General features: G+C 37.8%; 1 protein-coding gene across 17 annotated transcripts in view; it reads left to right on the forward strand.

Moving 5' to 3' along the window:
* Positions 1 to 23191, forward strand: part of RFX3 (regulatory factor X3) — a 303201-nt gene extending 280010 nt beyond the window's left edge. For 15 of the 17 annotated variants that reach the window (XM_082404391.1, XM_082404387.1, XM_082404393.1 and 12 more), the window contains 2 exons: positions 10604 to 10646; positions 14603 to 23191. In XM_082404391.1, the coding sequence (XP_082260517.1) occupies positions 10604 to 10646; positions 14603 to 14841 (282 nt within the window). In that variant the 3' untranslated portion in view covers positions 14842 to 23191. Of the gene's footprint in view, positions 1 to 9302; positions 9366 to 10603; positions 10647 to 14602 lie in introns of all 17 variants that reach the window. The other 2 variants (XM_082404386.1, XM_082404385.1) reach the window with 2 other exon arrangements.
* Positions 23192 to 24769: the final 1578 nt, after the last annotated feature.

A 24769-nucleotide genomic window follows, 5' to 3' on the forward strand; every position in this document is an offset into this window, starting at 1 on the left:
ATACTAAAGTATACTTTCATAAGTACGAGAGATTTTCAGCAAGTATATGGGCCAGTTGTGATGATCCTACAAGCACTTCAAATCTGATTCATGCTAGTGGTAAAGGTCTGCTTGGTACAAAGAGAACATGTTTCCACACTTCCACCACCCTTGTCTCTCCAGTTAATAATTTCCCAAAAAAGGGAAGTGGTATAATCAAAATAGGTACTCCTCTGACATAATAAATTAATATCATGCTTTCCTGATAGACAGTGAAGGTGGCCTCAGTGGGAGCTTGTCTTTAGTTAAGAGCACCAAGGTTCTTTCTTTTCAGCCCATAGTTTTATTTACATAAAGGATATGCTGCCAGGCCCAACCCTAGCATTTGCAGGACCTATGGTACCCTACGTCTAAATATTTTAACAGTTATGAATCAAACTAGAAATAAAATCTGTTCTATCCACCTAGGTTGGTAAATATATCTTGGTAATAACTTGGAAGGCTGGGTTTAAATTTAAAATTCTTAGGCTCCTCCTAGTTCTATGCCAGAAAATGGTGACACAGACATAGTTGACCCATGGCCCACCCTTGGCCCATTCCCTATTCCTCGGTCCAGTGTTCAGGTTTTGTCTGCCCTTTGCAAATAGCTGCACCTCCGCACTGGCTCTCCCTTCTTTCTTCTGAAGGGTGGACTTAGGGAGAGACCTGCACAGGCCTGAAAGGGGACTTGGGGCTTTAGGCAGGGAATTCTGGGATCTCAGGTAACAGAAGTATGGTCTGGGGGTAGGAGTGAAACACAGGCTCCAGGAGGGCACATCCACGTGGCCCAGTGGACTCCTTGTCTGTGGGGAGGGCCATGGCCACAGGAAAGCCAGAGCAGGGCTCTCCGTGGTGTGGGGCTCAGGACAGAGGCCCCTCTTGGTTTGGCCTAATGGTAGCATTAAATGTTACTGGTTTTGAAATTACTTTTCTCCTCAAAAGCAACTAAGGTCTGTATTCCTACTTCTTCACTACCTGTGTGCTCACTCATGAGTGCTTCTTAGAGGTTTTTTTTCTTGAAGTATAATTGATTTACAATGTTATATTAGTTTCAGGTGTACAGCATAGCGATTCAGTACTTTAACAGATGATACTCCATTTAAAATTATCACAAAATAATGGCTATATTTCCCTGGGCTCTAAATATATCCTTGTTGCTTATCTATTTTATACATAGTCATTTATATCACTTCTTAGAAATTTTGAAACAATATAAAGGTAGATAAATTACTGTGTTCCCAGGGTGCAGAGGGCAACAAAAAAGCCTGAACAGTCAGAATCATGATGAAAATATGCTACCCGGGTACAGAGTAGCCAACAGCACAAGTTGCCAGGATAGCTGGCTAGCCTGAAGGGGTAGAACCAACAGCAAATATAGGGCAGAATTTGCCTTGGTGTGAAGCAAACTGGCAGAAATCTTAGCCATCTTAGCAGGCTTCAGTAAAACTATTTGGAAATACATAGAAAAGTCCTCTTCCAGAAAAACAAACAAACAAACAAGCCAAGGAACACAAGATTTTACCAACTGGAACATTAACTTGCCTTGCGAATTTTATAAAATCGGAAATCACTTTAAAGTCAGCAATTATTTTTCCTCAGTTGTGAAATCCTGTACCAGTGCTAAATGCAATGCTTTGATTAATTTGGTTCTCATTTGGAAGACATTAAAGAAATTAATAATGTTCTGAAATCCCTTATGATTGAAATTTCAAGACATTTCTCTCCCCCATCAAAAACATTCAAAATAGTTGCCACTACCTAATCCTTTTGTGATCGATTCTACTAACTTCGGTTAATAGAACTGAAATCATAGGAGATTGTGCAGCTATCTAAGGTTTGTAAAGTTCAAGCTAAGTACAGAATGTTGAAAGATTGGAATTGGGTCAAGAACTTCCAAATCTGCATGGGAACAATCTTCCTGCTTTTATAGGAACTGCTTTAAAGGCTCTTACTCCTTTATTGACTTCTTAGAAGAACAGAGCGAGAAGCAGTTGGTTAGGTCAAGGTTTACATGTTGACATTCATCTGAGCTCGTCAGCTATTTCTGGTTGTGTGATCATCCTCATTACGCTAAAGGTACAAAACATACACACACACAACACCATCCTTGTTTAAGACAGCCCTTCTCATGGTATTTGCTTGAGTCGTAAATGGCTTGGTCAGTACATCAAGTGACTTCAACTTCAGCCCTAGACTGAGTTTATAGTGTCAACAACCTTAGGTCAAAGCCTAAGGAACACTTCCATTCTGAAGCAGTACTCCTTGTAGCCCCACTCAGCTAGAGACATTTCATTTTGAAATCACCATCTTATGGTTTTAGGGTTAAATGGAATTCTAGGACTTTAGTATTTGAAAATTGAGTCTTGAAGACATTAAACCCTGTCTCTTTCATATATGTGGAAACCTGAGGATCAAAGAGTATTATGTCTGTGGTCACAGGACTGATAGTGGCAGAGTTGGGATTCAAACCCAGGTCAGGCTGGCCCCACATCCCAAGTTGTTCGACACCCAAATTTAAATTTCATATTTCCCATTTAATACCTTTGCAACCTGGGCAAGTTATATATATGTATATCTCAAGAAAACTTGAGTTTTCTCATCAACAAAATAAACATAAGAACCATTCCTTCACAGGGATGTTGTGAGGACTAAAGTAGGAAGGAAGATAGGTATAGGTTATTAGGTATAGGTAGATAGATGGGGTGGATAGGCAGGCAAGCAGACAGGCACATACAAGGTACCAGATTTTTGTTAGTTCCATTTCCTTTCCCTTTCCTTTCCATAAGTATATAAATATCTGAAGTTATGTGTATTAGTTAAGAGGGACTATATTTGATTGCCTTCTACTCTGAATTAGATTTTTTAATATTGATTTTACACTGACAATCCAAGTAATGTGTTGAATTAGACCATCATTTCTTGACAATACAAGGATAAGCTTAGAAGTTGAAATTAATAAAACAGATAACATAAAGGCACGTGAAGGCTTTAATAATACTATATTACAAGGGGAAAATAGCCTGTAGACAGTTTTTGAACGGTGAGTCAAATGATTCATGGAATAACAAAGCATCCAACCACATTATTTGGGATGTAGCCAAAGTGGTAATCAGAGGCAAACTAATTCAATGCTTTATAAAACACCGCCAACATAATAGAATGGGGAAAGGAGTCAATTAGAAAAGAAAATGGCAACATTAGGGAGGAAGCATAAACATAATTGGGTCTAACTAGACATAGCTAGACTTGGATAAAATCTTATCAGTAGGATTGATTGAAAGGTCTTATACGTACTTGTGAAGCGGGAAGAAAGTATTATATATAAAATCATATATATATGTAAAATTTATGCAAGTTAAAAGGTAAAAGTCCCAAAGAGACATCTAATGTCAGCTAATCCCCCGCTAGCACCTTGGCATCTGGCTGCAGCGTCTATACAGCATGGATCCTCATGGAACCATGGAGTAGTGTTAACACAAGAGGGCTTTCCGAGGTTGTTGGAGCTGCTTGTTGTGCAGTTTGGTGGCACAGGTTGCTCTCATGAAACTGTCCAAAGGACCAATATGTATGTAACTGGTCCTTAGTGTTTAACTTTCTCATCAGGGTTTCTCCTTAGGCCTCTGTTTGGATGTGGAGCTTAGGGCTGTTCTGGCCCCACTACTCAGTAGCTTTTGATTCCCTCAGTTTTGACTTCCACTTCTTTGTCAGGAATGATTTCCTTATGTGTCATCACTAACAACTTTCAGCTCTGTGATCTTGGTAAACTTTTTGGATGTATGTGTGCTTCCAATAAGTCTAAACCTTGAAATGCATGCTATGAAAAACTTTCAGAGATAGGAAGTTTTATACATAAAATTCGAAGTCTGTAAATGAAAAGAAAGAACAAATGCCCTTAATGAGAAATATATTATAAAAAATGAATTTGTGCCTATATACAATACTATCCCACCTCACCCCTAATGAAGAGCACAAAACAGACAAAATTGAGGGGAAAATTACTGTGTTACAAACGGCTTGATCTGGAGGATGTATTTCCTCCAATAGTAGAAAAAAATTTACTGTCAAATGATTTTATTCAGGCAAATGCGACAGTTTTTTTGAGGTAGCTTAGATGTGTGTAGTAGGCGGTATAATGACCCCCAAAGATGTCTACATCCTAACCCTGGGAACCTGTGGATATGTTAGTTTACAGATGGACTTAAGGTTACTAATTAATTGACCTTAAAATAAGGAGATTAACCTTGATTATCTGGATTGGCCCACTGTGATCACAAGGGTCTTTAAAAGTGGAAGAGAGAAGCAGAAGAGTCAGTGTCAGAGTGATGGAGTGGAAGAAAGACTTGACCGGACATTGCTAGCTCTGAAGATAGAAGGGGGTCACACCCAGGACTGTGGGCAGCCTGTAAAAGCTGGAAAAGGAAAGAAGAAATTCTCCCTTAAAATCTTCAGAAAGGAATACAACCCCGCCAACACCTTAATTTTAGCTCAGCGAGACCCATTTTGGAATTCTGACTTCCAGAATTAAAAAATAATAAGTTTGTATTATTTATAGCCACCACATTTGCGGTAATTTGTTTCAGCAGCAATAGGAAACTATTACAGTATAAAAGCTAAATTGCTCTGAATGAAGTCAGTTATTACTTGTGGATTATGAACTCTTCCTCCAGTATATTATTTTTTTCTTACTTCCTCCCCTCCTCTACATACATCTCACTGACATGTCTCCATGGATGACTCCACACCGAAAACCATCCTCATCTAGAACTGTTCCTTATTTGCTTTTACCAATGGAGAACTTATGCTATTGGACTATCTCTTCACATCTTCATCCAAATTGGAAAAAAAACTTCCCACTAGGGAGGCTTGCCCCATCTAAATTACTAATACATGTAATCTTTTTCCCAGTCTCTTTTCCATGCAATCTTTCCTCGTATCCTAGACTTCATCCCTCTTCACCCACTAATTGACACAAACACCAACCTTTATCTATCTCTGTCTGTACATACAAGCCTCCATAGAAAAGAGAGGAAGATTAGTCTTCCAACTGATTTCCGTCTTTAAAATTTGACCCATGTTTCTTTCCTTGTGGCCTTCATTATTTGATGAAGCTAGTTCTTAAAGCCTCTGTTTCTATATCCTCCCTGTGGCCGAAGTCTTCACACCTTCCTTAAAGACAAAATCTTCCATTCCCTTCACTGTCTGTGAACTGGACCAAATCTTCTAGGGTTTACAAGTTCTTTTAGCCAAAGGCCAGCTCATCATCTATTTTTTATAAAGTTTTATTAGAACACATTCATGCCCACTCATATAACTATCATCTATGGCTATTTTTGCACTATAGTAACAGAGCTGAGTAATTGCAACAGGACCATAATGCCTAAAATATTTACTACCTGACCCCTTACTAACCCCTGTTCTAGACCATACACTTTCATATTTTGGTGCCAGCATGTAAATCAGTTATACATTGTGTGTGTGTGTGTGTGTATGAGAGAGAGAGAGAGATTGTATCTGTCTGCCTGTAAATCTATAAATCTGGGCATACCAGCAGAGAGATTTTGTGGTAAGATGTGGCTTCTGTGGAGGATGTTTACCTGGCTGCCCCGATGATGTGGTTATGATTACTCACTAATCCCTCCTCCCCAGGATGGGGTAAACTCTTCCAGCAGGGAGAGCATCCCCACGGGTGAGGTCTTCATCCCAGTCCTTGAACTCCTTCCTTCTATCCCCAGTCTCTGTTTCGTGGGCCCCCGTGGATCCTCACCAGTTTGCTGTCTGAGCCCCCTGACTTCCTCTGCATTGTTTCACTTTCCAGCTATTACAATACAAGGCTTGCCTCCCTTATTGTGGAAAGTTCACTGCTGCTGGATCTAACCTGCAATGGTCTCTGCAGTACACCTGTGGGCTGCATCCTGCCATGCTGAGCCTGGTTTCTCTCATGGTGCCTGTGCTTAGGCCTCACAGTCCTATGATGAACTACTTCTCAGCTGCTTGGCCACAAGTCAGGGTCATACTCAGGGTTGCTCTCAAGGATGCTGCCAGTAGTCACATAGGCTGTGCTGACCAGTCTCCCATGTATACTTCCTGGCCATTACTACTCATCATGAATTTATGGTCTAACAGACTCCCGCTGCCTGCCTTGACCACACATTTTTTAGTCTGCTGCTGTCCAGGAGCATGCTCATTATTATGACCGGTTGTCAGGGCCTGGAGAAATGGTTTCTAGGCTAGGAGGTCTTTCTTCCTACAAACAACAGATATGCTTTCTCTATGTTCCATTCTGTTTCTACTTTAGAACGTTCCCTATTTATCTATCTGGCTGACAGAATTTTAACTCCTACATACATCAAAGGCCATATGCTTTCTACCCCAGAGCACACTTTAAATCCCTTAATTTATATTCTTTCTTCCATGTAGGAAACATACATACTTTCTCTCTCTCTCCTTCTCTCTCTCTCTCTCTCTTTCTCTTTCTCTCTCTCTCCCTCCCTCCCACTCCCTTACTCCCTCCCTTCCTAAACTGATGGTCAGAATATCTGGTCTCAAATCTAACACCACCATATTTCCTTACAATGTTAGACAATATTAACATGTTAACATGTTTTCAATAGCTGCAAGATTAAATCTAAGCTCCTTACCTTGCCAGGTTCATAAGTTTTTTGTGAGGCGCTGATGAACAGTGACAGGGAAGGAGATGCTTAATTAGGGCTGTGAGGAAAAGCCTCTCTGAAGAAGTGATATTGAGAAAGTGATACTTGAGGTCATCATATTTGAGAGGAAGCCAACTATATGCTGAACCATGGAAGTGCTTTATAAGCTGTAAGACATCACCTCAGTGAATAGTAGTCCCCTCCAGTCCCCTGTGCAGCAGGGGAAATTAGAAAGCAGTAACAGTTTTTCAGTTTCTGAAGCTATAACTTTTCAGTAATCTCTGGACTTTCTTGCCAACCTCCATTTTCTTATCCAAATCATGTCTCTGCTCCTCCTCTTCTGTTGCCGGTTTGTGCTGGCCTCATTTACGTCCCTGTCGTCTCTCTCCTGTCTGTGATGCTGCCTTCCTTATGCCCACTCTCAGTCTTCCCTGCCTCCCTTCCCTTCCTGCCTCCCTTCCTGCCTCCCTTCCTGCTACTTTGACTTGCTGCTCCCTCCAAACCGCTGCAATTGACTTCCCTTTCTAATAACCCTGTGGTTTTAAAACCTTCTTGAAGGTTTCCTAGGCTGCCTTGGTTTTTGGCTAAACTACCTGTCCTTTTTAACAACTTCTGATACTCACCTTCAGAAACAGGGAATATTTCCAAATTAATCTGACTGGAACTGGCCGGCAGAGTGCCTAGCACATACTAAGCTCTCAGTAAATATTTTTTGAATACTGAATGAATGAACTGATTGTCCTAATCTTACCTACTCTATCTATAGGATTAAGGTGGTTTTTTCCCTTAATCACATGTATATTCTTCTTTTTTTTTCCTTGGCTGCGTTGGGTCTTCGTTGCTGCCCACGGGATTTCTCTAGTTGCAGTGAGCAGCAGCGACTCTTCGTTGCGGTGCGCGGGCTTCTTGTTGCGGTGCGCGGGCTTCTCATTGCGGTGGCCTCTCTTGTTGCATAGCACAGGCTCTAGGCACGTGGGCTTCAGTAGTTGTGGCTCACGGGCTCAGAAGTTGTGGCTCGCGGACTCTAGAGCGCAGGCTCAGTAGTTGTGGCGCACGGGCTTAGTTGCTCCGCGGCATGTGGGATCTTTCCGGACCAGGGCTCGAACCCGTGTCCCCTGCATTGGCAGGCGGATTCTTAACCACTGCGCCACCAGGGAAGTCCTCAAATGTATATTCTTTCCTCACACATAAAAAGCATGTAAAAGACTTCACCTTCCACTATACAGGGATATCAAAACCTCTTATTCACAAGATTTTTATTTTAAATCTACTGTATGTTGTACATATGGAACTTTGTCATTAATTCCAGAGACAACTACAGGCATTGGCAGTATCTTGGAGATTTTTTTTTTTTTTTCTTTTTTTCCACAGTGTCCCTCACAGTGCATGGTCACAAGCCCTCAGCATTGAGTATGCAAATGTTTATTTACTAATGCTAATAATGATTACAGAGATTTCGATTGTTTTTGGTTTTTATTTTCATCATCCTGAGTAATCAGATGTATTCATTCAGATTAAGCAGAAATTTTCAAAGGAAAATCTTTCTATTACATTGTTGTATTTTCAGTTAAGTAGCAACTAAAAGCAGTGTTTCTTTCGAAGAAAAATTTCCATATGTGTTCAAAGTTTGGTTTTAGCCACTTTGCATGATATTATTGATCACCTATGGCAGTAATAATTTAGTCTCAAACAACTTTTCAAGATTTATCAAAAACAAATGGTGTATTCACTTTTTATAGATATGGAAGTACGTTTAGGCTCATCACTGCCAACTCATTTCCAGTATTGGGTCTTGAAGTGGTGTTAAGTACTCATTTAAAAGAAATAGAAATCTTACTCTGTGTGTCTACTAGAAATAACATATAAACGATCCTTCAGCTTTGGGCATTCTCTGTTTATAGTTCTAAAATATTTAAATAATACCAAAAATAGGTAAAGAATCCTGTTGTGTTTTTTGGTGCTTTTATTATATTCTTTAATTCAAGAAATCCTGTGCAATTTAAACTGTGGTTTTTATTTAGACTAACATAAGGTTCTGAGCCATGTGAACAGGCACAACTTCAAAACAACAGTTCAGTATTTATGATTTTATATTTGCTGCCCATGGGACGTAACTATAACGCAATGGGGCAGTCTTTCAAACAAATATGCTAAGAGTTGTGCAACCAGGTGGCCCTTGTCCCCTTCAAGGCAGTCACCTCGGGAGGCTACACATTGGTTCAGTAATACTGCCATGGCTTAAAGTGATGTGGAATGCCTCTTTTTAAACTGCCTCTGAACTGCTCAGAAATAATAAAGAGTAAAATGACACATTATTTTGAATATCCTGAATTGTGGCAGAGATGCATTTTAATTTGGTAAGTAATCAGAAATCATCTCAGGACCAAGTACAATGAATAAAATGTGGAGTGTTTGGAGTCACAGTTTGATGTAAAACAAGATGGGCTTTCTTGAATGATACATAAACTAACTCTTGAAATTGATTGTCAAAGAGGAATTCCAGAATCTTGAACCTTGGAATAAATGTATAAGCTCCCAGGGTAGCTACTATGAAGAACAATTCATATTTAGGTAAAAAAAAGAAATTATGTGTGTGTATGTTTGCAAAATAAGATCAGTTTTATTACTTTATAGACATATGTTGTAGATGAAAAAAATACTCCTATCATGGAACTCTTTATAAGCAAACTTCCAAATGTAAGTAGAATTTCTGTCTCAACCTTTCTAAGCTTTTTGAGAAACCCGAATTTCTAATAATGACTTATTCTGAATCTTCAGCTTTAAAAAAAAAGTAATGTTTACCATTTAAAAAGCAGGTGCTATGAGGTTTTACTTCACCTTTTTCTGATTAGCTTTGTTACCTCTGCTCTTCAATTTTTTATTTATGTTCACCCTGAGACTCTCAAAATATATTTTTTCACTGTAAAAATATCATCAAGCTTTTGAACTAAGGTAGCAAATAAAGTCTAAGCTGAAGATTATTAATTGTTCCATATTCTTTTAATACCTTTTTTGTTGCATGAATAACAATCAGATGCCTTTCTTTTTTAATTTGGGACCCTGTTATCTTAGTAAATAAAAAGATCAATTACAAGAAGAGAAGTCTCAAAGATTTTGTAAACATAAATACTCTCAGGGGCTTCCCTGGTGGCGCAGTGGTTGAGAATCTGCCTGCCAATGCAGGGGACACGGGTTCGAGCCCTGGTCTGGGAGGATCCCACATGCCGCGGAGCGACTGGGCCCGTGAGCCACAATTGCTGAGCCTGCGCGTCTGGAGCCTGTGCTCCGCAACAAGAGAGGCCGCGATAGTGAGAGGCCCGCGCACCGCGATGAAGAATGGCCCCCACTTGCCGCAACTGGAGAAAGCCCTCACACAGAAACGAAGACCCAACACAGCCATAAATAAATTAAAAAAAAAAAAAAAAATACTCTCAGTGTTGGGGCTCCTATTATGTTTTTCATTTCTACAAATAAAAACTCAAAAAAACAGAGTTCAACCAGGTGGCTGGACCATGTTTCTGTAGTGTAGACTCCGGCTGGACCCATGGACAGTTAAAGGGGGTGGAGCTCATGCATCCTGCTTCATCAGAGCTTTTCCAAATTTATTCTACCACATCCATCTTCATCCAGGTCAGCCAGGCCCCTATTGCTTCACTGCTGAGTTCAAATAATAAAAAGTAAAATGGAGCATGGAAGACAGAAAATTGTTATCCTTTTGCAAAGAGGCTAAGACAGCTAAATTGTGACACAATTTAAACTGTTCAATTTCGACAGGTTTGATTGGAAAATTAGGTGACCTGTGTAGTTAGAGATCAAAATGGTCACTAGTTTACAGTTTTAAAAAGTCATAGTGTGGTATTTTTACTGCAGTCTCTGAGAATATTATTTTATTCTGCTTGGTAGTAACTGTTGCACAAATGACTACTGTTTTGCAGTTTGGTGATTTAAATGCTGTGTCTCCTGGAAATCTGGATAAAGGTAAGAATTGAAAATAATGTACATTTTTAAGGACTTTTTTTGAGTAAGAAATTCTCATAGAGGAAAATGTAGTATATGCGTATAGCACTTTTATTTTGTGGAAATGGCATACAATCCTTGATGAATATGACAGTTAAGTCTTTTGGAATCTTTTTTATTTTTCCATTTCTATGCTTTCTTTATGTTACATATATTAAGTGCAAGAATTGAATTTAAATACAGTTTAAACTCTTCTTGATTTTTTTTGCCTGCAGTTAAGTACAAGTAACCAGAAATTATTTCTGGCTTTCGCCAGAGTCCTGGAAAAAAGTGATAAAATTGGGTCAAATATTTTTATTTAAGGCCCACCCGGCAAGAAAAAGATTCCTCAGCCTACTCAAGTCACCAATTCACACTTTTCAGTGGAAAAAGAACTCAGAGATAACAATGAAGTTTACTATAAAACCAAGATCAGTATTGGGGTAGATGAAAAGGATAACGTATATACTTCTTAAATTTTCATATCAGCATTGCCACTCTAATATGACAACACAATATATAATTCTGAAGAAACTCACGACCTATAAAACCACAGAGTAAAAGGAACAGGGCTCGAAGAAAAATGAGGTTGGAATAGAGTGCACACAAACAAAAACAATTTTGAAAAAAATACCAGCTCAGTTGTTGTTTTTTTTTAATGTAAAATTTCTAATAAATAAGCACTGCAGAAAATATACACCTTTCTTCAAAAAACAAAAACAAAAAAAGTGAAGATTTCTTGAGGTTTTAAGGAATTGAGTTTTGGAGTCAGGGACAAAGTGTACATAGATTGGGGAGAACTACACCATTATCCCTTCCAGGAGAGAGCCAGAGCCAGTGGGGAAACTGAGGCATGAGGAAGCACGTGGGGAATCCGCACACGAGGTGCCACACTGTCCTCTGCAGCGTCCTGTACTAGGGTACTCAGTGTTCAGCTTCCGTGCCTCCTTGGTGATGGAAGACATTCACATGCCGGGGAAAGTCCTGTGTGAATCAACATCACTCCCACTTTAAACTCCTATCACTATTTATCAACTGTGTACACGTTAATTCCTGTTTTAGCAACATGCATAATAGCAAAACAGGAAAAGTAGAGAACGATAGCCCCAAAACATCATAGCTGCAAATATATACTCTATAGGATTAACCAAAGAAACATCAGAGAGGTAAATCAATGATGAGGCCAGTTTGTAAATTCAGAGCAGGAAAAGTGGCTGTTGAAACGCAGGCCCAACATAAGGCAACCCTGAGGATGCACTGACACCAAAGCCTCGTAATTCGAATTTGGGGATTTCATCCCAGGGTGTCTGGAGGTGTAGTAGGAATGTTGCTCCTGGGCCAAACACTGAACGGCAGCCAGTCTTCTTTGTCAAACGTTGAACCAAAGTCTTTGGTAAACTCCAGTAGCAACTAGTTTTAGTTTTTGTGTACCAAATTCCCATAACTTCAAGTAGGTTCCCAGGAAATGTCTTTTGAGGCTTTATAGGAGCATAAAATGTCTGTGGGAACTAGAGAAAGGGCTTGCTTTTGTGATTGCTTTGTAGCCTATCCAAAGGAACCCTGTCACTCACAAGTGGACCTGAAGCAGCGTGGCCTGGAGCACTGGAGTTTGTTCTGTCCGTCGCCCCATTGCCTTTTCCGTCCACAGCAGGGGAGATGAAAGGACATCCCACTCTCTCTCCACTTGCCTGCCTGCTTGAAATGATTTTTTTTCTTTTACTGCTGCCTCTTTTATTACTTTGACACTATTTCTCAGTCACAGAAAAGTTGGTGGAGAGGGAGCCAAGAAGCAGTGTGACTTGCCCTCACCTTCCTCGGGTGGCTCTGCTGGTCCCATTCACCTCTAGACTGAATGCTTCTTGAGAATTAACCAAACTAGCATATTCAGAACCGAAGGTTTGAATGTGAGATCTTTAAGAAATTTTGGGGGGCTTTTTCCACAAAATGAGAATTTGATTTTTTTCTGGATAATAAAAGTAACATTAGTTATGTATAAAGATTTCAAATAATGCAGAGAATTAGAAGTTATAGAAAGTAAAAACTTCACAGTCAAAAGCCAAAGAGACTACCACCGTTAAGAATTTAGTGTGAGGATCCTTCCAGACCTTTTGTTTGTTCATGTGAAAACAAATACAAAAAAGAAATGCAAAAGTGTCATACAAGCATATTTTGATTATATCCTCTTAATGAAGCAAATGTCTATCAAATGTAGCCCTTTCCGACAGCTCGCCAGCCCTTCGAATGTGCTTGTTCAGACAAACCGTAATGCTATCCTCAAGTCCTTTACCAGAGGTGAACGGTAACCGGATAAAGCAGGTGGCCAAGACAGCTTGCCTCGTCCCAGAGAACTCTGTTTATCGTTCAGTGCATCTCAGACACCATTTCTAGTCAGTACATCTAATCTCAATCTTTTTAATCACACAACATTCCAAGAAGACGTTGCTCCCGGCAACTGCACAACTGTACAACCTGCACCTTATGTGGAGGCCCTATTATTCCTCACCACTTTTCTCTGGAACCATCTTTGCACCAATTGATAATAAGAGAAGCAACGTCAGGGAGCCCATTTACGCCGAGAACTGTATTAGCAGAACTGCTGCAGGTGTGCCCCAAATGGTAATACTAGACTCAGCACCTCTTAGACAGAGTCCAGCTGACTTTGCAGTAACTTGTTACACACTCTTTGCACGTGACATGCCATAGAATATAATGGAGATCTGATTCTGTTAATACAAGTCACCATAATAAGTCAAATATAAGAGTAAGTATAGATATATTTTATTTATAGATGAGGTTTTGGTGTAATTATGTGTGGAGGCTTTTTTGGTAAACAATAAAACATGTTGAGGATGAAGGAAAAAGACTTTTTTTTTTTTTTTTGCCTGTGCCATGTGGCTTGTGGGATCTTAGTTCCCCGACCAGGGATTGAAACCAGGCCCAGCAGTGAAAGCACAGAGTCCTAACCACTGGACCGCCAGGGAATTCCCAGTGAAAAGATTTTTGAGACAGAAATATATCCCTAGCTGTTTAAAAATTAGCGCTTATGAAGAGGTATTCTCTCCACTCCTCTGAGGAGAATCTTACACAGTAGTAAAGCTGTGTGAGAGCATTTTCTCTCTATGCTGTGCTTTTGAATTTTAACAGTGCATGCTGGAAAAAATTAAATAGTATTCCATTATAATGATGTTTTAGTTAATATAAAATGTATTAAAATTTGGAGGTAACAGTGACTATTTATACACCTCATTTCCATAAATGAATACTAGCTGTTAACAGAGAATATCAGTGTTGCTAGGAATGGAAATTCACTGTGCATTTTTAATCTGATACTACTGCCTCAGTCTTCATTTTGTAATAAAAGTTAAGGGCCTAATTAATATTGTGATCTACAACATTCATGTGCACAGAAAGTGTGTAAGCAGCCCCTGCTTATGCATGCTATAGTTATTCTGTGACTCAACATAGGTCTCACGTACATTAACATCAGCACAGATAAAATTTATATCAGATGTAGATTTTCAGAGGAAAAACAAATTTTTTTCTTTCTTTCTTCCTTTTGTTTTTTTTTAGTTAGCATTTTTCAGCGCAATACATTCCCCAAAGCCAGCGTAGTGTACCCAAGTGACTACTTTATAATGACACAAATTATGCCACTATTTAATGTAAAAACTTTAGGGAACTCCAAAGGTCTTCTTAAAAGACCTATTAAAGATATCAATCACAAACCCAAGAATAGATTACCTTTGCTGTGTTTAAAAGAATAGAGCACTGACACAGGTAAAATCTGTTGAAAGGAAAACCCACAAGCTTTGTCCCCCAAGAAAGGCTAAGGAGTTGCTTTCTCAAGGTACTATATCAAAGTGTTCCTAAAGCACGTGTTGATTGCTCTTTCCCAGTTTGTCTTCTGGTAATAGTCTTGGTATTATTTGTTTGTGCAGATGAAGGCAGTGAAGTGGAGAGTGAAATGGATGAGGAATTAGATGACTCTTCAGAACCTCAAGCCAAAAGAGAGAAAACCGAGCTGAACCAGGCATTTCCGGTGGGCTGTATGCAGCCTGTTCTCGAGGGTGGCGTGCAGCCAAGCCTCCTGAACCCAATTCACAGCGAGCACATCGTCACGAGTACTCAGACTATCAGACAGTGCAGCGCTACAGGAAATACCTACACTGCAGTCTAAAGAATATTAAAGCGTATTTTTCCAGCTAACATTAACCCTGTTGATATTGGGCTTAAGTTGAAATTTTAATAAGCCTGAAGGTCAACTGTTGTCAAATTCTCTGTGCTGAACATTACCTTTTTGGAGTTGTGAAATGGAATGGGTGTATGTATTTTGCCAGGTCTTTTTTTTTTTTTTTTAATGTAAACAAATTATTTGCTTCTTAATAATGAGTTTTTTTTTCCCTTAGTTTTGGGTGTCAAGAAGGATTTTTACAACACTTAATGTCAATGTTTTTGTTTTCTTATAATTAAAAAATAATTTACATTTTTTGTAGCTTAAAATATTTTATTGTTGATTGTTAGTCTTGGTGTATGATTTCATGTGTAAGTTTTTAATTAGATGCACTTCTGTGAAATATCAAAAGAAATGATTTTCTTTGATTTACACTGGAGGCATGCCCATTTGGCAGCAGATGCATCAAATTTGCTTTTGAAAGGTGCTTTTCATTGGACAGAACCACAAGACACTATTTTCATAACATTTTGGAGTATGGAGAGAGAATACAGAGCATTTTTATTATACTGCTAGAGGGTTGGGAAGGTCATCTATTTTTCTCTGAAGAAAAGTTGAGCTGTGCATTTATCAGTTCAGAGTAAATGACAGAATTGCAAGAGATTATGCTAATATGTACATAATTTGTGTACATAATTATTAAACCATGTTAATGCAAGCTTCCGTTAAACATTGAATTTTAACTGTTATTTGCATACCAATTCCTCTGTTTAAAGACTACTGATTCTGTATTTGGGACCACTGCACAGATGCATTCTGCTGTTGAGTGGGGCTGTTATAGTTAGATACTGAAGCTGAAAAAAATGACTTGACTTTTTTTTTTTTTAAGTGTACATGCTACTTATGCTGAGCTGGACATACAGGAAACCATTCCATTTGAATGACTTTCTTTTATTCCAGGTCTTTTTCCTAATAGTAGTTCAATATGCTGCTATTATAAAAGAAAATTTATGGAATGCAAGGAATGTAGCAACCTGCATATCGTTATTTCCTTCAAAAATATTTCCTGGTTTCTAAAGTATGTGGATTTAAATTTTAAACAGAACCTGAAGGCAGTGTAACTGGCACACCGCACTGTTGCTTATCCCCAATTCTGTAGGATTTGGATAGGTGGCTGGATGGACCAGTGCCGTTGAAGAATGTACATCAGGGATCATCGTACCTCGGCTATTACATGGTGCCTTAAAACAGAACTGAAGCTAAGGTTTAGTAAGGCTTATTTTGTTCATGTGAATTCCTCTTCAATCCATTTGACAAGGTGTGCCTGTCATTTTCAGATTCCCGAAGTAAGGACAGGTAACATGTTCTTCAAAGGAAATTTAGGGCAAACAAAGCAAAACGAAAAGACAAAAATCACTTCCCCTCTTTGAGTGACCGTGACTTTATTTTTGTTCCTAGAGCTGAATATTACTTGATTACAAATCACATTGCGTAAGGATTAAGGATCAGATTGCTATTGTGAAATAGCAGGCTAGTTTTAATTACCAACTTTGTTACAGAAAATCATATATATTTTAGACCATTCTTATCTAGTTATAACTTAAGAAAATTAACACAATAAGCAGGTACTTATTGAAGTGCATCTTTTCAGTCTAAATGTTTCTCTGTGTGTCTCAGTGTCTGTGTGCCCACATGCACGCGCGAGTGTCCGTGGGCAGGAGTCAGCTACCAAGTCAGAAGGTGAGATCCCAGAGAGGATACACCCATCCCTACTTTAATTTACGTGAAAAGCAAGGTTCTTTTAAGCTCTCAAATTATTAACCAACAACAACAAAAACAGGCACATCCATTTACTTAAATAGTTCTAAAAAAGCTAATTAGCAAAAATAAATAATACACAAATACATAGAGCCAAAAAAAGGGAAAGCACAAAATGATTTACAGATTATTAATGAGGCCTGTATTACACTCAAGACGTTTATCTTTCCAGTTTTATTAGGGTGGGGAGGGTGGGGGGTGGAAAGGAGAGGGTGAGCCACTCTGTACAGTTGAAAATACCAAATGGCTTATCGGGTAACATGCAGTATATTTCAACTGTTGTTACTTGATTGCCTTAGACTACTCAAATAACTAAGATCAACAAAGCTTCTTAAGTAAACTTTAAATCATTCAGATATAATTTTTAAAATCGATTCAAATTTTGTATCATACAACTCACTCACGTGTTTGAAAGTCTTCACTAGCATCCTAGCATCACCTTCATTTAAATGTCATTTAAATGATCATTCCCCTTTTTCCTCCCCTAAAGGCAATGAATTTGCACTATCACACACACACAAACGCAAACAAACAACCTTAAAGCTGCAAAGACCGTGTATCTACTTCATCGTGCATTAGGAAAGGTTTACAAGTAAAATTAAAATCTAAAAAGGAAAAAAAATTCTTCATTTTGATGCTCCTTTCTGAATTTTTTCACTTCCCCATTCACAACCCCCAGAACTTTATTGTATCTGTATTGGACCAAATGTATTTACTGGTTTCATCTTGTTTATTGAATGATTTTAAATGTATTTATTATCATTGTTTAATTTAATGTTGGATATATTTGTCTCGTTAGAGGAATCTGATAATGGCAAACTTAGATTGATGAAAGTTAGGGATTGGGCACCCTACAGGATTCAACATTTCTTCCAATTGTTCACGGTTTGTTCTAAATTAGGACAGATTAGAGGAATTAAATATTATTACATTTCAACTTGTCTCACTAAAAATATCCTAATGTCTTTTCTGAACACAGTTAGGAACATTAATTCTTTGGGACTAGGGTAGGTAGTTCTGATCAATAGACAAAATAACATGTATGATCTCTGCTATTTCCAGTTATCTGTAATCCACAGTAAGACACACGCACACACATATATATACAAGATCTCACACACACATACACATCTTAAGCAATTTCGAATTTGAATTTTGAAGTATATTAGAAAATAAAAACATCATAATTTATACAATTGAGCAAATTGGAGCAAACATTTATTGAACATTTTATTTTCATTTTTTCTGTTCACTGAAACCGATTTTTCTAAATAATATTATGACACTAACATTCTCAGAGTAGATTTATTGACAAGTGGCAAGTACACATTTTAAGGACTTCTTAATATTTCTTGACACTGTAATTAAACACTAGTCATGAAAAATATCTATGTAGACCTAGTGCTATGCTTTCAGTGAGGAAAAATGTGAGGAAGGCATGTTGGCTATTTTTAAGTTTCAAGAAAGATATTTCTGTGTAATAGGATTGAGTATCATGAGTATAGTTTGATCTTCACATACACTTTGAGAATCATACCCAAAAGATTTGCATTCACAAAGCCAGTGAACAATGGGGTGAAATGGATGAACCATCTCCTTGGAACACAGGGCCCAATTTTAAATTTTTTCTTTGGATATCAAGTGGCTGGTCACTTTTTCAGGATTCTCATCCAAACTACGCTTGGACTGACTGTATAAGTCTTACTGCCTTTACAGAAATCTGCTTTCCTTTTTGTGCTTTTTCTTGTACTGTATAGCACGGTTCATGCACCTCTCTTTAGATGGTGTACTTGAAAAACAAAAGTAAATTTTAGAAAATGATTTTTAACACTGCATACCTAAAATTAGTAGTGTGCAACATTGACTGCCTTTGATTTGTAGTAGACGAGTGAAAAGGAACACGTTCTTGTAGAATGCTGTTAAAGTCATTCAGGACTGAGTACGGTTTCATTACCGGAATCATGAACCTTTTTACATGAACGCACTCTCTAGAAGTGCTAAACGTGATGCATTTTCAAATTTGAAAAATTCTTCAGATGATATATTTGAAACATCTAAAATAATGCTGTGCTTGAAATATTAGTGTAAAAGAAAAAAATGTGGGTCACTGTGATGTTGGTCCTCCCTGTGTGGACACAAGTAGAAAGTAAAAAACTGGCAAGTCACCTTTGTGTGCAATTTGAGGCAGTGGTTATATACAACAAATTGACCTTTGTTATAACCTCCCCTCCCCCAAATTCCTGGTGAGAAAATAACAATCATCAAAAAATTGAAGTTAGAACTTGTGATTTGTATGAATCACACCAGAACATGGGGGAGAGGGGTTGACATGCAGTGCTATTGAAAATTAGGCTTGTCACTAGATCAGATCAACCTCCATGTGTATGGTTAGAACAAATCAATTAATGGAATCCTAGTATTTCTGCAACTTTGGTGATTTTTTTAAAACTGGAATAGAAGCATTTTAATTCAGTGCTTAGTTCTAGTATTAGAAAACCCCTTTGATGTAATGCCTTGTATTAACCCTTTGAGCATTGTAAGATATACAATGGGGGACAAAAGCCTTTCAGATCATTTATTTAGACTTAGACCGGTAAAATATACTCTATATCCAAATGTCTAATTATGCTGTTTTTTAAAGGGGGGGTAGGAAGAGAAAGTGTTTCCACGCTGAACACTTGCATTTTATATACAACTCTTAATTTTCTTCAAGAGGGCTTGATATATTTATTCCCAAATATTCACTGCCATCTAAGTAAGTGTACTGTTTACAGAAAAAAAAATGAACTTTTCTAGCATCACATCATGACTCTAGAAAAGGAGGACAAATACATGGGCCTGTAGACCCATGTCATAACTGATCTCTGCACATTGAAAGTACCTAGATTGCCTTTAAAAGGTATGATAAAGAAAGGGTTACATTTCTTTCTCTCTTTTTTTTTTTTTCCCCCCAAACAGAGCAAAAGATCTCGTTTATTTAGCTTTAGAAAGTACAATTGTAAGTGAAGCCTTAGGAAGAAACAAGTTCAAGTGGATAAAGGAAAACTGAACTATGGGGCAGGTAAGCTATTTGGAGTTAGATCTCTCATAAAATATCGTTTGGGAATTTCATATAGGGCATAATTTTATCTATGCTCCAAAACTTTAATACTTTGTCAAAAAATTATATATAGATAGAATGGAGAGCAAAGCACTTGATTTTAAGCTCATCTGTCAGGAGATGCTATGACTACTGCTTCTGATATCTGTAAATGCCAGTCTGCTTACACAATTGCCGACTTTGCTCAAGGGCCTCTCTGCGTGCACTGGGCCCCCTTTGTCCCCTGCGAGAGGGAACGTGAGAGCAGTGTCATCTGCAGATGTGCTTGCGCTGCCCTAGCCGGGCGCTCATAAAGAGTGTAACCTATTCCGATGTCTGGTGAAAGGACATCCATAGCATAGTGCAAGTTTGCCGTAAACATTGCTTTTTTAGGCAGTTTAGGAAGTCAAACCATGCAAATTACTCATGTGTTAACATGCAATACTCAAAGGGTTTTAATTTAACTCTCTTCTTTTGAATTCTTCATGATGATTTACTGTAAATGCTTCTCAGTTTGCATGCCTTGATCATTGCTGCTAGTGATTTTATGTGCCAGTAGACCTGAGTTTAGTTTACCAATTTTACTTAAATAGTAAAAGCCACTTACAAAGTGACTGCCTAGGATTTTTTTTTCCTTTGGTTTGAAGTAATTGGTAATATGTCCTATTTTCAAAAATGTATTTTGTCTCTCATTTGGTTCTGGTATTTGATCCTTCCCTCCCCCCACCCCGCCACCACCTCTTTCCTTTGTTTTTTTAAATAAATTATGATGTTGGGATTGGAAGCCCTGAGTAATGAAATCTTTGGTAAGAATTGTTTATGTAGCTCGATAATGAGGACAACAAATCTTTATTAGAGGAATTATGATTCTGGGGAGGAAAGAAAAAGTAAAAACTCCCATTGACAGTTGATAACCAAGTAAATTTTTCCTTCAATGAATTAATACTTTTGAACAAATAATTGCCTTGTTTTAACCTGCTAAACATGATTTTAAATGACCCAATAAAGGAGGTATTGAATTTTATTCGTTTAAAAAGCATCTTTTGTACCAAAGCAAATTTTTTTCTCTACTCATCTCCATCATCAATTGGGACCTATGGTGATGACCAGTGCATTGGTTACAGAAACTATAAGTGAGTGCCTTGAGAAAACTTGGAAATTTGTGCCTGGGGTGTTAAACTTTTAATTAGGTTAATTGTAGTGCTTACCAATCAGTAATTCTACTATCACTCAGGGCTTTCGTACCTTCTAGGTAAAACTTCTTTCATTGTGTTTTTTTAAAATACTGTATTTTTTTTTAAGTGCCATCATTTAAATTTCACTTAGTAAGTGGCAGATTACATTATTCAGTCCCACAAGCACAGAAACATAGTAACACTAGGAGATATTTGAACATTTATTTTACAATCGACTGAATATATTATGTAAATGAGGTAAGCAACTTTTGTAGAGATTGTATGTGTGAGATAATGTAATGTTCTTTTCCAGTTTTTGGACTACAGTTGAATAAACTTTTTAATTATTTAAAAACATCTTTACCGAATAACATGTGATGGTTTTTTGTATAATGTATTTGGTTTTGTAAATACGTATTTCCTGATGTGATTTTTGTGAGAAATGCTAAATCTTTTAGTATATCATGTCCTCTCAAAATTGGCAGGAGCTAAATAATAGTTTGTGGGCGATTTGTATTGTGTACTGTACAATAACTGGGGAACTTTTATAATTATAAAAATATATATTAACTTTTAGTGTGTTGTTTAAACAAATGACTGGAACATACTAAAGATATTAGTAGGATTTTTCTGAATATTTCAGACTTGAACTCAGGCTAGCTTTCTTGTGTTTTTCAAAACAAAATGGTGTCTTGTCTTTTAAAATCAATAAATTTGTTTCCTTGTTACAAATACATTCGAAATGGCTTGATTCCCACCCCCACCCCCCCACCTCCCCCTCCACAAATCATTGCCATGATGCTTTTATTACACTGTCTCATCTAGAGGGTAGTCTCTGTGTCATTCACTAGCTTAGAAACAAAATTAAGTTGTTTTCCTTTTTTGTGTCAGATGAAATTGGCAATATTTACACATGAACAGCACAAAAAGAGAAAACAAAATTATAAGCCCAGCAGGGTACAAATCTTACCCTCCAAGAAAATTAGTGATTGAGTGCTGTTTAATTTCAAAAGCTGTCAACATTCCCATTGTAAATTCCAGATTTTTGGATGTTCATAATGTGTTTGTTTTGTGTCACTTCACTTTGATATTTGGCACCCAAGTTCCTTGCTTAGATTGAAATAGCTTATTAAAATTCATTTTAATATACGTAAGAAGATATCCTGCCCCAATTTTTTTTCTTCTTTGAATTATATATTTACATACAGGAAAATTCATCCGTTTTAGTGTACACTTCTGTGAGTTTTGACAAACACACACATTCACGTAAACACCACCACAATCAAGTTTGAAACATTTTTTACCTTCCAGGCCTTTTTTTTTTTTTAATCATAATGTACATAAGGTCTCCTCCTAGAATAGGGAATAGCCAGTTCATTTGGGTTTCTTTAAAGGATAGAAATGAAAGGCAGGAAATATTATTTTGGGAATCTCCAGCATGGTGCTTTCATATCATAATACAAAGTTACTTCTAAAACAAACATTGACATGTTAGCCCACAAAAACACCAAAATCATTCTAACTTATATGGACATTTAATCCAGTAACATAGAAGTGTACCAAATAATGTTATTTAATAAATAAATGAAAGGAAGAGACAAAATTACAGCCAGTATAAGATACCATACTATGCTAGAAAGAAAATGAATCTGACCAATTTAGGCATTTTTATGTTGCAGCCATCACACATGGGAGATATTTAGGACTTTGTACAAAGAAATGGAGTTCACAGTTTCTAACCTTATTTTTGTACTTGGTTTCCCTTGGAAATCTGAGGTCTTTCAAATATATCCTGTAATTAGCACCTTTACTTCTTGGTTAACAATATTCTTTCCCCCATGGGTTCTTAATATGATTTCCTTTTCTTTTAGAATCTGGATAATTTCAAGACTTGAACTCAACCCGAGAAATGTCACTGGTTTTCATTAGCTGATTCAAGTCAGTCCACCAGATTTTTTCTTCAGCGTGGTCTAGAAGTAATGCATGTTGAAATTTGTCATTTGGCTGACACACAGAGTTTTTGTGTGTGGAACACCATAATAAGTAGCGTGGCTGCCATTTTGCTGAGGATAATGTACTCTGAAACCGGGGGAAGGGAGCAGGAGAGCACTCTGGTCTGCTTCTGGTCTGCTTCTCTCGGAAGCAACAACTGGACCAGGAGGCAGGGTCTGCTTACCCTTACAGGGGCTGGGTGGCAAGCAGAAGATTTAGGCCGAGGGACCTTAGACAGAGTAGCTTTCTGGTTTTGCATCAGCTTATTGCTAGCTCTGAGATTGGGAAGTATCCCATGGAAAAACTAATTATGAAATACATAGTGATAAATCTGATGAAAGGTGTGTAAGACCTGTACACTGAAAAACTGTAAAACATTTCTAAGGAAATCAAAGACTTAACTAAATGGAGAGATCTACTGGGTTCATAAGGCAAAAGACTCAGTACTGTTAAGATATTTTTTCTCCCCAATTTGGTCTATAGAGTCAACACAGTCTTCATCAGAAGCCCATCAAACTTTTAATAGAAAATGGCAAACTGACTTTACAATTCATATGGAAATACAGTGGATCTAGGATAGCTAAAAAACTTTGAAAACGAAGAACTAAGTTGGAGAACTACCAGTACCTGAATTCAAGGCTCTTATAAACTATAGTAATCAAGACAGTGTGGTATTGGCATCAAGATAGATCAATGGAATCTATCAAATGGATCAATGGAACAGAATAAAGAGTGCAGAAATGGACCCACACATTTACAGACCACTGATTTTTGACAAATGAGCAAAGGCAATTCAGCAGAAAGTGTATGGTCTTTCAAAAAATAGTGCTAGAGTGATTAAATATATGTTAAAAAAAATGAACTTTGATCCTTACCTTACACCATATATAAAAATTAAACATCATAAACCCATATATAAAACCTAAAACTATAAAACGTTTAGAAAAAAAATAGGAAAAACCTTTGAGATCTTGGATCCGGCAGAGTTTTCTTAGATGTGACTCCAAGCATGATCTATTAAAAAACAAAAGCTAATTTGGACTTTATCAAAAATTTTCTGCTCCTCAATAGACACTGCTAGGAGAATGAAAAGACATGTCATGTATTGGGAGGTGATTTTCCTTGGGTCTTTCTTCTTTTTTTTGCATGTGTTTGAGCAAATGCATTAACCACTTTTGCTCTGGACTATTTTTTCAAAGCTATATGTAACAAAAACCCTTCAAGATAGAGATAAAGTCTCCCACTGGGGCAAAGGGCATGCTTGTTTCCCGACCAGGGCAAAGGTTGGGTAGCTTTGCCATCAGCCCTCTTTAAATGATCGGGGTTTTAAACTTGGGGTTTCTCAGCTGTGACACAAATCCACCCTGTGTGCACTACCTACCTGGGCCTTTCCATGTCCCTCAAGGGTCTTGGAGCGTTTGGGGGAGCACATGAAACAGATGTGAATATGCAGTTCCAAAGTCCTTTTTCTCTAACCCAGGAGCTTCGTGTGTCCTGCCAGTGTCTTTAACACCCTGGTAGGATCACTTGTTAGTTTGCCAGCAGGCTAAAATAAGTTTCTGACACCACCAGCTGGGAGAAAACATTTACAAAACATATACCTGATAAAGGACTTGTAACCAAAAGCTATAAAGAACTCTCAGAACCCCAGGTGTTGAAAGTGTATGTGTACAGCTCTAACCACTTTTAACACTAAATAAAAATTTGGATGAATATTTCCTTAATGTCCATTTCCCTGTATAATTCCAAACTTCATGATTTCAGGGACCTCTTGGTCTTTAACTAGATGCCTGCCCCTCAGGCTGCAGTTACGATGGATGATGAGCTGATGGGCCACTTTCACGGAGAGACTGAGCTCCTGGGTCTGTTG

The sequence above is a fragment of the Balaenoptera borealis genome (assembly GCF_965194805.1).
Source record: "Balaenoptera borealis genome assembly, chromosome: 8".
NCBI classification, from domain to species: Eukaryota; Metazoa; Chordata; class Mammalia; order Artiodactyla; family Balaenopteridae; genus Balaenoptera; species Balaenoptera borealis.